The sequence below is a fragment of the Hydra vulgaris genome, chromosome 12 (genome assembly GCF_038396675.1).
Source record: "Hydra vulgaris chromosome 12, alternate assembly HydraT2T_AEP".
In the NCBI taxonomy this organism is placed as follows: Eukaryota; Metazoa; Cnidaria; class Hydrozoa; order Anthoathecata; family Hydridae; genus Hydra; species Hydra vulgaris.
The window spans coordinates 996185-1012500 of record NC_088931.1 but is presented as its reverse complement, the minus strand read 5'-3'; the positions used below and the strand labels follow the sequence as shown (position 1 = coordinate 1012500).

General features: G+C 27.1%; 1 protein-coding gene across 1 annotated transcript in view; it reads right to left on the bottom strand.

Annotated features, from left to right (window-relative positions):
• Positions 1 to 16316, bottom strand: part of LOC101240917 (probable phosphorylase b kinase regulatory subunit alpha) — a 110866-nt gene that overhangs the window by 87042 nt on the left and 7508 nt on the right. The window contains exons 3-4 of the mRNA XM_065811172.1: positions 13846 to 13893; positions 13619 to 13688 (exon numbers count right to left, since the gene is read on the bottom strand). Of these exons, the coding sequence (XP_065667244.1) occupies positions 13619 to 13688; positions 13846 to 13893 (118 nt within the window). The remainder of the gene's footprint in view (positions 1 to 13618; positions 13689 to 13845; positions 13894 to 16316) is intronic.

The window sequence follows — 16316 nt, the reverse complement described above, 5'->3', positions numbered from 1 at the left end:
TATTTTATAGATTTATGCCCAAATTTATGAAAGCGGTGTTTAAATACAGACAGGTTTAATTTACTATTGGAACGAAGGGGATAATGAGTGTTGGCACTTTTGGAAAAGAAATTGATGAAAGTTAAAGGTAGGTTGTTGTGTTGGTGGTCCTAGACAAATTGACAGTTTGAAAATTGAATATAGTCATATAGTTTTAATACTTTAGAAGTTTGGTAGAGTACATTAGGATTAAATTTAATAGTCTAAAAATAAATAATTTTTAAAGCCTTGTTTTGGAGGTAAGATAACCTAATAAGAGCTTGTTGATGGAACTGCCCCCAGACTTGGCATGCATATTTAAGATGTGAGCCAAAAATAGCATGGTATATGTTCAAGAGTGTCTCAAGATTAACATAATGGTGATCTTTGGCCAACATGCCATTAGATCTACCTAGTTTCATTGCTAATTCTTTACAGTGGGATAAAAAGGAAAGATTTGAATCAATTTTTATACCAAGGTATTTAATTGATTTAACAGGTTCAATTTTTTTGCCACTTAATCTAAAGTTCATATGTTTATAGATTTTTGTTTTATTTGATTTAAAGATAATGAGTTCAGTTTTATTAGAGTTTAGAAAAAGCTTGTTGGAGCGAAGCCACTGAGCTAGATTACTAAGATCATGGTTAATGTGTTTGTTAATTTTTTAAAGGATTTATTAATTAGCATTAGATTAGTATCATCAGCAAAGTGGTAAACAGTAGCAAACTTAATAAATGTATGAAGATAATTAATATTAATATAATATAAAGAAGGAAAAGCAGTGGTCCCAATACTGAACCCTGTGGAACACCATTAGAACATTTTACAAGGGTAGATTTTGAGTCATTAATAGAAACAAATTGCGTTTTATCGTTTAAATATGTAGTAAACCATTTAAGGGGTACACCTCTGATCCCATAATATTCTAATTTTTTCAACCAAATTGAATGATCTACTGCATCAAGCGCTTTCTGTAAATCGACAAATACACCACATGCAATATATTTATCTTCGAATGCTTTTCTAATCAGTTCAGTCATTTCAATGTGAGCATGAGTTGTGGAGTGATTGGCATGAAATCCATACTGATCGGTGTAAAAGCATATAAATTTTTCAAAAAAAGCATAGAGCCTATTATGCATTGCCTTCTTAAAGAGTTTACCTATATTAGAAAGCAAGGCGATGGGTCCGTAACTGGTGAAATTTTGTTGTTGTTGTTGTTATTTACCTCCTCAAGGCCGAGAAGGCCACTACAGATGAGGAGATTACTTCGTAGTGCTTATAACCCTCTCTCAACTCTATAACTCCGAAACACGAACCTCGACAAACAAGGCCGCTGCGTGTAGAAACAAGTTGAATGCGGTACTACCAGGGACGTGGTGGGGAAATCTATTAGAGAGCCTTTTTTAAATATTGGAATAACTTTGGCAACTTAAAAAATATCTGGGAAAATACCACTTTTAAATGAGTTATTTATAACAGTACAGAGAGGCTTTGAAATAATGTATGGGACTAGTTGAAAGAGGAATGTAGGTACGCTATTAGGACCAAGATTTTTTTTGAGTTTACAGCGTGTTTGTAATGAGACCAGATATTTCAATTTCAGTTACAGGATTAATAAAAAACGGTTTAGCATTTGGAATGTTAAGAAAGTCACTAAATACTTGTTTAGGGGTATGGCTTTGCTAAGTAGTTTGCTTTGTATAGTGCTAAAATAATTATTAAGTATATTAGATACGGCAGTGTGGTCAGTGATAAGATTTTCGTTCAATTTAAGTTTAAAAAATGTATTGTGTGTAAAAGGTCTAATATTAATGATTTCTTTTATTTCCTTCCAGGTGATTTTAATATTGTTCAGATTATAATTAAAATACGTAATAAAGTATGTTTTTTTGCTAAATTTTAATAAATTAGAAATTTTGTTTCTATAAAATTTAAATTTTGCAAATAATTCATTTTTCTTATAAATATTTTTTGATTTTATAAAGTTTTTATAAATTTTGTTTTTAATTGAGATAGATTTAAGTATTCCATATGTAATCCAAGGTTTTGATTTTAGTTTAATTTGTTGGTTGGTTAGTATTTTGTAAGGAGCATGTCGGTCTAAGATTTTATCAAGTGTTTGTAAAATAAAAATCATCATCATCTTTTTTAATGGAGATTTCCCAGTTGATATCAGAAATTTCTTCAATAAATATATTTTTATTAAATTTTTTAAAGCATCGCCTGTTTTTACTTTTTTTTGGGGGGGTTGGGTATACCAGGAATGCAAATAAATTGTGATATGTGGTCTGAAATTGAAATCGTAAGGTTACCTGAGTATTGATCAGTTCAATGAAAGTTCAAGAATACGTTATCAATGAGCATTTTTGATGTAGCCGTTATGTGTGGTGTTAAAATTATAGAAGGGCTTAGCGAGTAAGATGTTAAAGAATCAAGATATGTAGAAACAAGGTTAGATTCATTGTGACTTAGTAAATCCATATTAAAATCACCCATAAAAAAAAAAATTTTTTTTTCGTTACTTAACTTCTCAAGTAGAGGAGTTAAGTGGGAAGAAGTAAACTCATGTTGATTCATTGAGGGATGATGATAAATGCAGCCAATTATGTTTGATTCAAAAGGTTTTGCAATTTCAACAAAAAAAGACTCTAAATATTTAGATGAGTAAATCATAAGATAATTGTGAACTACGTAGTTTAAATTTGAGCATAAGTATAAAAGTGCTCCACCTTTTTTAGCCTCAGTAGGACAATGCTCAATATTAAACCTGTTTATTTATATATCAGTTATATTTGTATTGTTTATATATAAATTAGATTCTGTAATACCTATCACTAAGAGAAAATTATTAAGAGAGCTGATAAGACTACAGAGTTCATCAATGTGGAGAAGCGATGTTAAGATGAATATATAGTTCTGAATTGGGAAGCATAGTTTTATTGAGATCAAAAACGTCATAGTATTTGCAATTAACAGAACTGGGAAATTTATTTAGATCTTAAAAGATATTTTCATAATTACTTGGAGTCTTAAAAGAGTTTAATGAACTAGTAGATATATTCTTGCATAATAATGTTGACTTAAGCTCCAAGTTGGAAATCGAGCTGAAGGCCATACTCTTAGATAAACAGCGATGACAATACAAATCTGACGAGTCATTTAAAAGAAGATTTTAAGAGTACACATCAATATGGTTACACTTTGCATGGACCCATGAGTTACACAGATCACATTGGATGTCTCTTTGATTATCAGTTATATTTTTATGACAAGTGTTGCAGAGAGATTTAAATGCCATTATCTTTAGAAAAACTATATATATGTACATGCAGTATTAACTAGTTAAAGTGACTAAAGTGTAAAATAGAGATTAAAAAAAAATGCAAAGTAAAAGACTAAATTTAATAATTTAAAACTTGGGTAACCGTTGACGTGAGTAACCGAAAATAATTTTCATAACAATATAAAGAAATAAGAACAATCGAAAAAATGATTCACATTAAAGGTAATTAAATCTAACAGTTATAAAATTAAACAATCAAAATAAATTAAAATTTGACAAACCACGAATTGATATTAAAAGTAACCATGACAACAAAAAATACTGAATATAAAAAAAAACAACTAATAATACTATAATAATATCTACACTATATTAATAATATATACTAATAATAATATAACTACTGTTAACTGTTACCAATAATAATATTATTAACAAAGATACTAAAACAATAATAAATAAAAATAAGTCAATAATAAATAAGTTTATAAAAATATAATATTAAAAATAAATCTAATTATTAAATAACTAGGTATCAAACGAGGACTAAAAATAAATACAATTAGCTATAAGTAAATAATATAATGTGAGAAAACAAATAATAATATGACTGAAAAATAATAACTAATGAATTATAATCATGATTACAAGTAATATTGTAAAAAAAAAAAAAAAAATAATAGATAATTTATTAATTGATCATATCTGTTTTTGGAAGGTATCTTCCAAAGGTACCTAGGTACATCTAATGTTTTGTAGTTATGTTTTTTTTTGTTTTTTTTAATTTTTAAAATCAATATCAAGTTTATTTACTATAAGACATTTCTTTATAGTAAATAAACTTGATATTGAAATTCACTATAATGAATTTCTATAGAAATTCACTACCCAGGAAAAAAAGTTTACAAGTAATATCGTAAAGAAAGAAAAAAATTATTTAAAACAAAAAAAAAAAAAACAATCTTTTAACTCTGCTTTTGTTTTTCTTCTGTCTTTTTTAATTGATTATTTAATTCTTCTTTTCTTTCTTTTTATTTGTTTACTTTACTTTCATTCTTGTGTTTTCCTTTTTTTATCTCTCTTTTTTTTTTTTTTTTATTTAAGTTTATGAAGTGTTCTTTATTTATTTTTTTTAATTTTAAGTTCTTTTTTTATTTTATATATATATTTTCTTTTCCTTTTTGAATGATTTTTTGTGTGCATGTTTGCTTCAAGTTGATTTATATGATCGTTGATGAGTTATTTGTGTTTATAAAATAAATAATTAATATTTTTATTTATAGTTTGGATTTTCATTATTCTTTATATTTATCTTCAATTTTCTCTTTTGCCGTTATAAAAATGCATCCGCCATTTACGAAGACCTTGCGCCATTTGAAAGAATTATAAAAGGCCATAATTTTGCGTTGATTATTAAAAATGAATTTCCTAAAGAAAAAAAGACTGAAAATTGTAACTGCAAGCAAAAAATTGATTGCCCTAGGAATGGCAAATGCTTATCAAAAAATATCATTTACAAATGCATTGTTTTCTCACAAAACAACCCTAACAATATATTGGCTTAACCAAGGGCAAATGGAAAAAATGTTATGCCAACCACAAACACTCTTTTAAACATAAAAAATACTCAAAAGAGACCATGCTGTCAAAATAACTTGGCAACTAAAAGAAAAAAGTATTAATTTTAAATTAAACTGGTCTATTCTAAAAACTGCATCTGCCTATAATAACATTTCCAAAAAATGTATACTATGTTTACAAGAAAAATTTGAAAGTATTACTCATTTAGATCAAGAAAATTTACTAAAAAAAAATCTGAATTAATTTCTAAATGCAGACATGAAAATAAGTTCCTTTTAAAAAATTATAAAAACAAATGACCAGTCTAAAATTATCCTAATTCTAAAGAATTCTTTTCATGTCAGGGTTAGGGTCTAATTAATTTTCTAATGTAGCTGATGCAACTTCCTGGTTGCAAATTAACTACAGTTATTACATATCATAACAATTTCCAACTTTCTGTGAAATAATTTTTCTATAATTTGAATTTTTTGATGTTTAGACATTCTTCCTGGTAAACCTACTGATGGTGAAACATGTTGTTGAAGACAACTAAAAATTAGATAAGTGTTTTTACTGATTTTATATATATATATATATATATATATATATATATATATATATATATATATATATATATATATATATATATAATGATGAAAATTTGGGCTTCAACCTAAAATATAATCTAAATATTAATAGCGCAATGATATATTATTAGTGCACATAGTTACGCCTATTGTTCGTATTGTTAATTACGGTTCTGTATTCTGTAAAATTTTGTAAATAAATTCTTCTGGAATTTGTCAAAAGAATGTTGTATTATGCTTCATTTTAAAGTATCTGAATATGCATTTATTAGAAATTTTTAATTTTGTTCTTAAATGTTTTTAATTTTTTTATTACAATGTTTTGAATTGTAGTCTGCATTCTTTGCTACATTAAAAATAATTGATGCTAATAAATGTTGTTTTATAGTTGTTAAAGGTTTGCATATATGTTTATATTATGCTCAAAGTTAAAAAGTTTTTGATAAACACGTGTATGTGGTGATATATGTTATATAGTTGTTTTATAAATGTGTTTATATAAATGTGTTTTTATAATAGTATTAAATGTATTTTATCTAATGTATACATGGTTGTTAAATGAGGTGTTTTTATATGTTATATAACGTTAAAAAAAATATTGTGTTTTATAGTTAGTATAACTACAAAACACAATATATTTGAGATATAGATCTAGAGCAAGATTCGTCAACCTTACCAGTCAAGCGGTGTTACTGCTTTAGTTCTAAGTGTTGTCTAGCCTTTAATATAACTATTCCGAAAAATACATAACATTATTTTTGATAATTTTTTGCGTAATGTTGTTGTTACCTTTGGCTTATCTTTATGTTAGTATCTGTTGATAAAAATGATTAATAGGTAGTTTCATTACTAGAACTCACTGCCTTTGTTTATTAATATAAATAGCACAGTGAATATCATTGTTATTAGTGCGCATAGTTATGCCTATTGTTTGATATTAGTTACGGTTTTGTATTCTGTAAAAAACACTATTTCTTATTTTTAAGTAGTTTCCAGACTTTTCTTAACAAAGTGTTTTCTTAAAGAAGTCACAACCTTTCATGGTACGTGTTCAAGATTTATTTTAATCTTTTTTTAAATTGTACTTTTTAATTTAAAGCTTAGTGTTATAGATATTAATATTGAAAATATAGATTACTATAATTCTTAGATGGGGTCTTAAAAGATATTTATGGGTAGTTTCATGCTTTCACATGCTTTTAATAATTGGGATAAAAACCATGACAACATTTTTTATAAACAAAATTTATCTACAGTATTTTAAAAACCTTTGCTCTTTGAAAAAAATGTTTCTGGCTTTTCAATAAATGTATAATAATTTCTCTTGCATGAATGAATTGTGGTTTAGGATATAATTGTGTTATTATATGTTTGTTTTTCCATGTTTAATCTTAATATAAATATACTAATTTAATAGTAGTGTTGTTTCACTTTCATTTTAATAAAGAAGTTTCTAGGCTTTTTTAAATGCTTTCCTTTACTCCACACGGTCTTTCAAGCAAGGTCTGCAAGCCGATTAGAGCTGATAAATTTTTAGTTTCAAGTGGAGTTAATGTTGTTCATTGTTTAATTTTACAATAAAAATTTAAATAAATGTTTGCTGTTGATTATTCATATTTTTCTAATTTTTATAGCCTGTTTCCTTTTCTTTAAATAAATTAAGACTGTTATTTGTGGACATGTAAGTCCACAATTTCAGTATTTACGTAAATTTGCGTATATTTTGGTATATTTTATATTTCTCTGAATCTATATGTATACGTTCTCATAGATAAAATAAATAAGGTATAGAAAAAAGTAAAAAAAACTCTGTTAGAAGTTGTCAAAGGAATGTTGTGTTATGCTTCTTTTTAAGGTATCTGAATATATATTTATATTTTTAAATTTGTTCTTAAATGGTTTCATCTTTTTTATTACTTTAGATTAAAATATACTGAATGACGTTGCCAAAAAAATATGGATAAACCCTAAATTAAATTGTTGTAGGTTTTTATTTTAAAAATTGTTATTTTAAATAATAATAATAAATTATTTTAATTTATGTTTATCAATTTTCGACCTGAATGGTAAACCAGTGGTTAAACTAATGAGTTAATTTGTAGAGGTTTATATATCATATATTCTAAGATATTGTACATTTGAGTTTTTTTTTAATAAATTGCTTTACATTACATAAGGCATTTTGATTTTTTTTTCTTCTTTTTTTTTCTTTTAAATAGTTAAATAAATTTGTTTTATAGATAGAAAACCAAGTAAGATTCAACATTATGTTTTTTTTATTATTATTATTAAGTAATATCTTCGTAATTAGAAGCAGGGTTTTGTTGATTTTTACTTGAACATTATTATTTATCTCTTGATAGATATTTTTACCACTGTATATATGTTTACAACTTTAGACTATTAACATTTTGATATTTTAATTTCTTTTTTTTCTTTTCTTTTTAAAATAATGGCGATTTATCAAAGTTGTTTATTTTATTCTTATGTTCACTTAAAATAGTAGTGAATAATTTTATAAAAAAGATCATAACTCTTGAAATTCTTTTATGTTTATTTGTTACTACAGTAGTAATACCACTGTTAATATGTTTAATGATAATAATGAAATTTAAATGGATGATATTAGGCTTAAATAAGTTATTAGAAGAAATACTATAAACTTAAAAATAATTTATAATTTAATGAAATGATTAGGCAAGCTGAAATTAATTGTCATCAAACTGTAAGAAATGCTGCTCGGTAAGAAGAAATTAATTTATACCTAAATTAGAACATCACGGTTGGATGAGTTAAAAGTAATAATCACATTAATGAAAGAGATTGGCCTAGACGATATAAATCATTCTCAAAACTTAAGAAATGTTGCCAGACAAAAAGAATGTATTGTATAGCAAGAAGTGATACTATTCTAGATTATAATTATTTAGGAGAAATAAACCAGATCTGTCAGCATTGCTGTGCTAAAAAATTTCTTGATTAAGCACATTTTTTATGCTGCTATAATAGAAAGGTAGTTTTGCTTCCATTTTCACTATTTCCACAATTTTTACAAGACTTACAAATACTTACAGGAAGTTATATATATCATAATTCCAATATCAATTTTTTTAAATATATTAGAATTTAATATGCCTGTCTTAGTTTTGCTTTATTTACTGATAATGTGGTTTAATGTATGAATCATAGGTCACCATGTTTTAAAATATGTGGTCAAGTTTTTCATTGTGAAGGTAATCTTGGGCCAGATCAAGATATTCCCCAACATTATCAACTGATTATCTCTGACCCACTCGCAGCAGTAAATTTTAGAAAGCAATAACATTGCTTACATAATTTAATGTTTTATTTGCAAACTATAGTTAGTGCAGTTGTATTTGTTAAAGAAGCTGGTGTTCCACATGCTTCCAGGGAAGTTATTTACCCAAAAGGTCATTTAGAAGTTATATTGAGTATGTCAGCTAACTTAGATCCTACAGCTTATTCACTTTTTTCCAAGAAATAGAATAATTAAATCGCAACCCTGAACATGCAACATTGGTTAGAAATTATGTTAAATCTTGGCAAGAAACTATTTCAGCAATATGCTGCTGATGCATATGTTAAAATTGAAGAGCAGTGTCTTGCTTTCATAGAAATAACCAAAGCAAACTGAGAAGCATGCAATATGATGCCTTACATGAAGATGTAAGCAACCTTGGTAACAATCATGATGTCAGACCAGGGTGCGTTATAGTTTTCTATTTACTTAGGAAGTCTTAAAAAAACTATGAAAATGGTTATGGTTACAATTAAAAAGTTAAAGTAACAAAAAGATCTGTTGAATTTTTTTATTACTTTTGCCTGCAACTGCTATAATGTTGTGTGGTAAATAAAAAGTACACAAATTTATTTTTAAATTTAATTAATAGTTTATGATAGGTATGTTTTCATGTGTAATAGAGCTAATGTTAATAGTTTATAAAATATAATGTGTTCAAAGCTTATCTATGTTTATATTCCGTTTTTTTATTTTAAAGTTTAAAAAGTTGTGTTACTTAGCAGTGCGTAAAGCAAAATAGTTACTATAATATGTGTTACAAATCTTACTATAATCAGTATCAAAATATCAAAGTATCAAGCTGAAATTAAGTAAAATACATTAGTAAAAACACTTATTTAAATTTTTCTTACTTCTACACAGTGTTTCACCATCAGTAGGTTCATCAGGAAGAATTCTTCCTGATGAACCTACTGATGGTGAAACACTGTGAAGAAGAAAGAAAAAATTAGATAAGTGTCTTACCAATTTAAGACTACTAATCTTACTATAATCAGTATTAAAATATAAATACTAGAATTTGTTAAGCTACATATCTTTTTCTTTTTATTTCTTTTTTTCAAAGTTACCAATTATAATTTCTTGGACCCATCAGATAAGTGCTAATATTTATATTTTAATTAAAATTCAACCTTTTGTCTATCTACTTTTTATTATACTCAACTTTGTTTCTCATTACTTTCAGATATTCTACGATATCACGACTGATAAGGTAAAGATTATTTTAATAACTTTTTTTATGACTGTAAAAAATTAGACCAATATCAGAATTGTTATATATATTTTAGTTCTAATATTAGTCACTGCATTTTTTTAAGAATCAAATTTTATTATATTTTCAAATTACTGATTATGATTATCCTAAAATAAAATGATTTTTTTTTTTTTTTTTTGAAGTTCAAACATAATTGTATTCGTTTTTTGTTTTTCTTCAGTTGTCATTGCTTTATTAGTTTACGTACTGTTGAAACATGGTTTTAATTTAGTAAATTCATATGATATGAAGATTACTGTGTTAATCATTATTCACAGTTAAGAAGAAATTGGGATTCTAAACTATTGAGGTAAAATAATTTTGTTTAGTGATAACATTAAGAAGCCTTTTTTTTAATGGTTAATTGTGCTATAGCTATTTTGTGCTAATATATATTTTTTTGCTGATGCCATTCAAAACAATACCTAATTTATTAATATAATAACTTATTCTAACTTTTTTTTAACACAGTGTCTTTGAAACAGTCTGTCTCCTCTGTTTAACGAAAGTTTATTAATAAAGGAGATCACTAATGGAACACTCTGTTATTACTAATCTCTAATGTATTTTTTGTTACCATAATTGAATTTGACCATGTATAAGAAATGTTTTACGGGTCGCTAATTCATGAACACAATAATAAATATAAAAAGTAATGCTCCCCTTCATTAATAAACTTACTTATTCTAAAATACAATAATAAATCTGTAAAATAATACTTTTGTAGTTTGAGATGATCTTTTTTTTTCTTTTGGTATTGGTTGTACTTGGCTTTCCTTCTCTGGTGGTTGCTGTTTTTAAAAATAACCTAATATTTAAAGTTACGCAGTCTTTACTAAATGCCAAGACCAATAAAAGCTCAAGGTTGCTATTGTCCCAATTTTTACGGAGGAGAGCACAATGCTAAACTAATTTTTTTTTTTTTTTTTTTTTTTTTTTTTTTTTTTTAACATCTTCGCTTCCAACAAGGCTGCAAGCAGCCACTAATTAAAGTTGGAAGTTACTGTAAGAGAAAAGATGAAGATTGTAGAGCAAGATAACGATTGAATTAAAACTTTTATAGCGTTCTTCAACAAAAAAACCGGGACAATGGCAGCCCAAATAGATGAATTTGTATTTTATATTTTTTAGATAATATATCAAGTCATATTGTTATTTATTTATTACTAACCCGTATTACGGGTTGCTTACTGCTAGTGATTATAAAGAGTACTATGTTTTAATTTAAAATTTAAAAACAAACTTTTTTTTTTTTAAAAAAACATATTTTATAGAAGTTTTATTTCACCATCAGCCATATATAGAACATCTGAATTAAAATTTTTAATCTGTGCATTTCCATTTGAGAAAGTAAAGATGATTGAGGTCACTTCAAAGTATTTTAACTTTGGTTTATAAAACGGGTTAAAAAAATATCAAACCTATCTTTATAAACATTATAACTAGAAAACTCTAATCTATGGATGCCTTTAGCAAGATTATATAAATTTTGATACAGATTGTTGACTTTATCAGCTATTGGAGCATTAATCCATTTAGATTTATGAAAGATTGTGAGTAATTCATTTGTTTTTTTTTTCTAAAGTCTAAAGTGGAACATATAATAATTGTGTTTAAAATCAGGATAGTTCTTTTTATATTTTAAAGAACTTCTCTCCCTCAGTTTATTAACAACTCTAACTTAAAACTCAATACAAACACTTAGAAATTGTAACTACTGACACTCACTTATTTTTATTTTACCAAGTAGCAACCAAGTTGAATTCTAATTTTTTAATAATACTTGTTTCTGGTGACATTTGTGGGAGGTCAAGTTTATTTTTATTAACTTTGACAAATTTTTCCCTCTCTAATTTATCTTTTTTATTAAAGTAGAAAGAAAATCATTTTATTAAAGTAATTAGAAGCTCATTGACAGCATCTATAACACTGCTTACAGCATAATTATTAGGTAGTTTCACATTATCATAAATATGTAAGGCTTTTTGATATACAGATACATTTTCAATCCATCTTGTTGATCAGCTAAACAAGAAGCTTATCGAAATGCATCAGATAGAAGCATGCAATAGATATATAGATTATAGTATATTGAAAATATATATCCGATTGAATGAATATATATCTTAGCATATTGAATCATAACTATGCAACTTGTTATTAAATTTGTTGACATTTTGAAACAACTTTGAAAAAAAAGAAAAAAGGTGAATGAATAACTTTACCATGTTTATAAATCAAAATAGTTCACCTAATTTTAAACTCTAATAAATATTCAAAATATAAGCAAAAATAAGAAAGTTATACTCAAAATGAAAGCAAAAATAAGAAAAATATACTCAGTATGTAAACAAAAGTAAAAAATTTTATAAATCAAATCACCTAATTTTAAAGTCTAATGAATGAGAATGAAATCTCTAAGAATTTTATTAATTAGACACTATGATGCACAGAATAATATATTAAAAGATAATAGATAATAAATTCTATTCATTCTCAAAAATTAAGGAGATGCATTGACATAATGGTAAATGAATAATTTTGACAGACTCTATATCAAAGATAAAAAAAATCTTAAAAACTCATTAAACAAATGGGGCAATGTTCAACTTTATTCATTTCATAATCTCAACATTAAATATTTAAAACTTACATAAGAAGCTGAAAAGACTTAAAAATTGAATTCTGAATGGTTGATATACACATGTATCATCATAATTAATTTTAACATCAAAATAAAAACATAGTACAGCAACTTTAATAAACTTGGGTTCATTCCTCCAGAAATTTTAAATAGTTTTCAATCTGGGTCCATTCTTCTAGAAGTTTTAAATAATTTTTAACTTCATACAACTAATAAACTAGTTTATAATTGTTTTTAAACTTTTTAGAAAAATTTTTTTGATTTTGTGACAAAAAAAATTTTTCAGGCAATATTCTAATAAACAATCTAACCACTAGCACTACAAAAATCTAACCACCACCATTACAACAATCTAACCACCACCATTGCAACAATCTAACCACCACCATTGCAACAATCTAACCACCACCATTACAACAATCTAACCACCACCGTTGCAACAATCTAACCACTACCATTACAACAATCTAACCACCACCATTAAAACAATCTAACCACCACCATTACAACAATCTAACCACCACCATTACAACAATCTAACCACTAGCACTACAAAAATCTAACCACCACCATTACAACAAACTTCATTATTTTTCACAGAATCATAGATAAACAGTATTGCAATTAACTTTCATTAATTATTTTTCAAATAATTAGCAAACCTAAAATATTCTAATTAGCGGTTGGTTAAAATTAAACAATTGTATTTTATTTAAACTAATTGTAACATATATGGATTTGATTTTTAATATTGATTATTTTTAACTTTTATTGTTTTTAGGTGAATCAGTGAAAAGTATAATTAAAATTTTATCTAACAATCTTGTACAAGCTATGGTGCATATCTATCTTGTACATTGATTGCTATTGATTGACAACTAAAGTTACTAAAGTGGCATAGACAAAAAACTTTGACCATCAAATTAAAAAAATTAAAATTCATACGACAACAATATTTTGCATGCAAAGAGTCTTCTTTTTTTTGACTTCTTTTGAAACGCTCAACTTTATCTACCTAACAATAAAATAATCAGCTTCATAAGCATTAAAAAAAAAGGTTAAACTTATCTACCTAAAATGAAAACTCTATTCTTTTATATTTTCTTTATTTTAAACTTATTTTCAGAAACCTTGTTAGATATTTTATTTAAAAAAAAAAAAAAAAATATCACCTGTTGCATCATGGATCTTAGTAATGCTCTCATCAACTTTATAACAGACTGAAAAAGTCATGAAATCATATTTTAAATTTACTGCCTTTAAGTAACTTTCAAATTATATATTATTATTTCGTGTGAATATATATATATATATATATATATATATATATATATATATATATATATATATATATATATATATATATATATATATATATATATATATATACTGTGTGTGTGTGTAAATCAGATATGTTTATAAGAAATCCAGATAAAGCTCCAGATAAAGTCAAAACACTAATGGATTATTATCGTCTCACAGGACACAATTTGATGGTTCAGTTTCCATTTCAGAAAATTATCACCTGCACCCTATAAAGCTAAAACAACCTCAGTGCCTCTGTATTGCATCGCAAGGAGATCATGGGACCTAACAGTAAATTTCTTTTTTTTTTCTTAAATGAAAAAATGAAAAAAATACATAAAGTAATAAAAAATTTTTTTTTTTTTTTAAACATCTTTGCTTCCAACAAGGCTGCAAGCAACCACTAATTAAAGTTGGAAGTTACTGGAAGAGAAAAGATGAAGATTGTAGAGCAAGATAATGATTGATGGACGACTTATAAGGATTGCAAATTATATGAATCAGGAAAGCAAGATGAAGGAAGCCAATTCCAAAGAGCTGATGTTCGAGGAAAAAAACTAGACAAATAAGCGTTTTTGGAGCACTTAGGAACAGTCACAGAAAAAGGATGAGACTTAATTGAATGACCAGTAACACAAGAATGAATTTTAGTAGATGGCACAAGAGACACTAGCTCTTTAGAGCAGTGCGCATTATAGTATTTGTAGAAAAGAGAAAGAGAAGCAATATTACGACAATGTGATAATGGTTGGAGGTTGACTGCAAGAGCAGGTCCAACTATGTTTACAATGCGTTTTTGCACCTTGTCTAAAAGAGAAAGGGCATCGTAAGAAGATCCGCCCCAGATATGGCAATAGTATTCCATACAAGGCTGGATTTGAGATTTATAGAGATAGAGAATAGAATCCGAAGTAAGAAAGTGACGAGCTCGATAAAGAGATGCAACCTTAGCAGAGGCTAATTTTGCAACTGATTTGATATGTGGTTTCCAAGAAAGATTGGAAGTAAGAGTTAATCCTAGAAGATGAAGAGTAGATGACTCATCAAGTACATGACCATTCATAAATATAGGAAGATCTAAATTATTGCGATAACGATTGGCTGAAAAAAATTGAGTTCTATCTGTGTTGAAGTTCACCAGCCACTGTGAGCCCCATGCTGTAGCAGAAGTGAGATCCTTTTCGAGCTCAAATGCCCCCTCCAAGCAATCAGAGAGTGTTGGTTTCTTATCACGACAAGAATAGATGGTAGTATCTTCAGCAAACAATGCCACCTTAGATGTGAGAATATCTGGAAAATCGTTGATGTAAATTAAAAAGAGTATAGGGCTAAGGATAGAACCTTGAGGAACCCCTAAAGTTACAGAATAAGAAGAAGAGTGCTGTCCATCGAGGAGAACTTTTATACTACGATTGGAAAGGAAGGATTCAATAATCTTAAAGATGTTGCTGGATACACCATAAGAAGAAAGCTTATGGAGAAGACCAGCATGCCAAACTTTATCAAAAGCTTTTGAAATGTCAAGAGCAATGGCCTTAACCTCTCCATATTTATCTAATGCACGATAAAACCTATCAGTTATTAATGTTAGCAAATCAGCTGTAGAACGAGATCAAAATCCATATTGATGGTCAGAAAGTAAGTTATTAGATTCAAGATGAGAGATTAAGTGTTTGTTAATTAAAGATTCAAAAACCTTGCTTATGATAGGAAGAAGACTAATGGGACGGTAGTTAGACAAATCAGATCGCTCTCCAGAATTTTTGAAGATAGGGATAACAGATGTTACTTTCCAGCAGGCTAGAAAAAAGACTCTGATAAGCACTTGTTAAATAGTTTTAGACAACAGTTACGAAGAACACTTCTGCAAGGCAATAACAGGTATGTTGTCTGGGCCACAAGCTGCAGAAGAGTCTAAGCAAGAAATCACTTTAGATACAGATGCTGGAGTGATGGGAGTCAAGCAATGGATCAACCTGTTTGTTGGCAATATCAGGTAGAACGCAACTAGTGGAATCAAGAGATGATATTGATGAAAAGTTTTTAGCAAACAATTCAGCTTTGTCTTTAGGTGAGGTGACAAAGTCTAAAGCATACAAGAGAGGTGGAATTAAAGATTTGCCCTTATTATTGATACTATTAAAGATTCTCCAGAAGTCACGAGAGCCTAACTTTTAAGATGAGATAAGAGATTTCATGACCTAAGAATAGCGGGCTTTGGCGTTAGACAAAACCTTGTTTTGCTGATAAATATGGAAGTAACAGTTTCGATTGGCAATCGCAGCAGCACAGTGTGAGGAAAACCATGGAGGAGAGTGAGGCTTGACCTGGAATCATC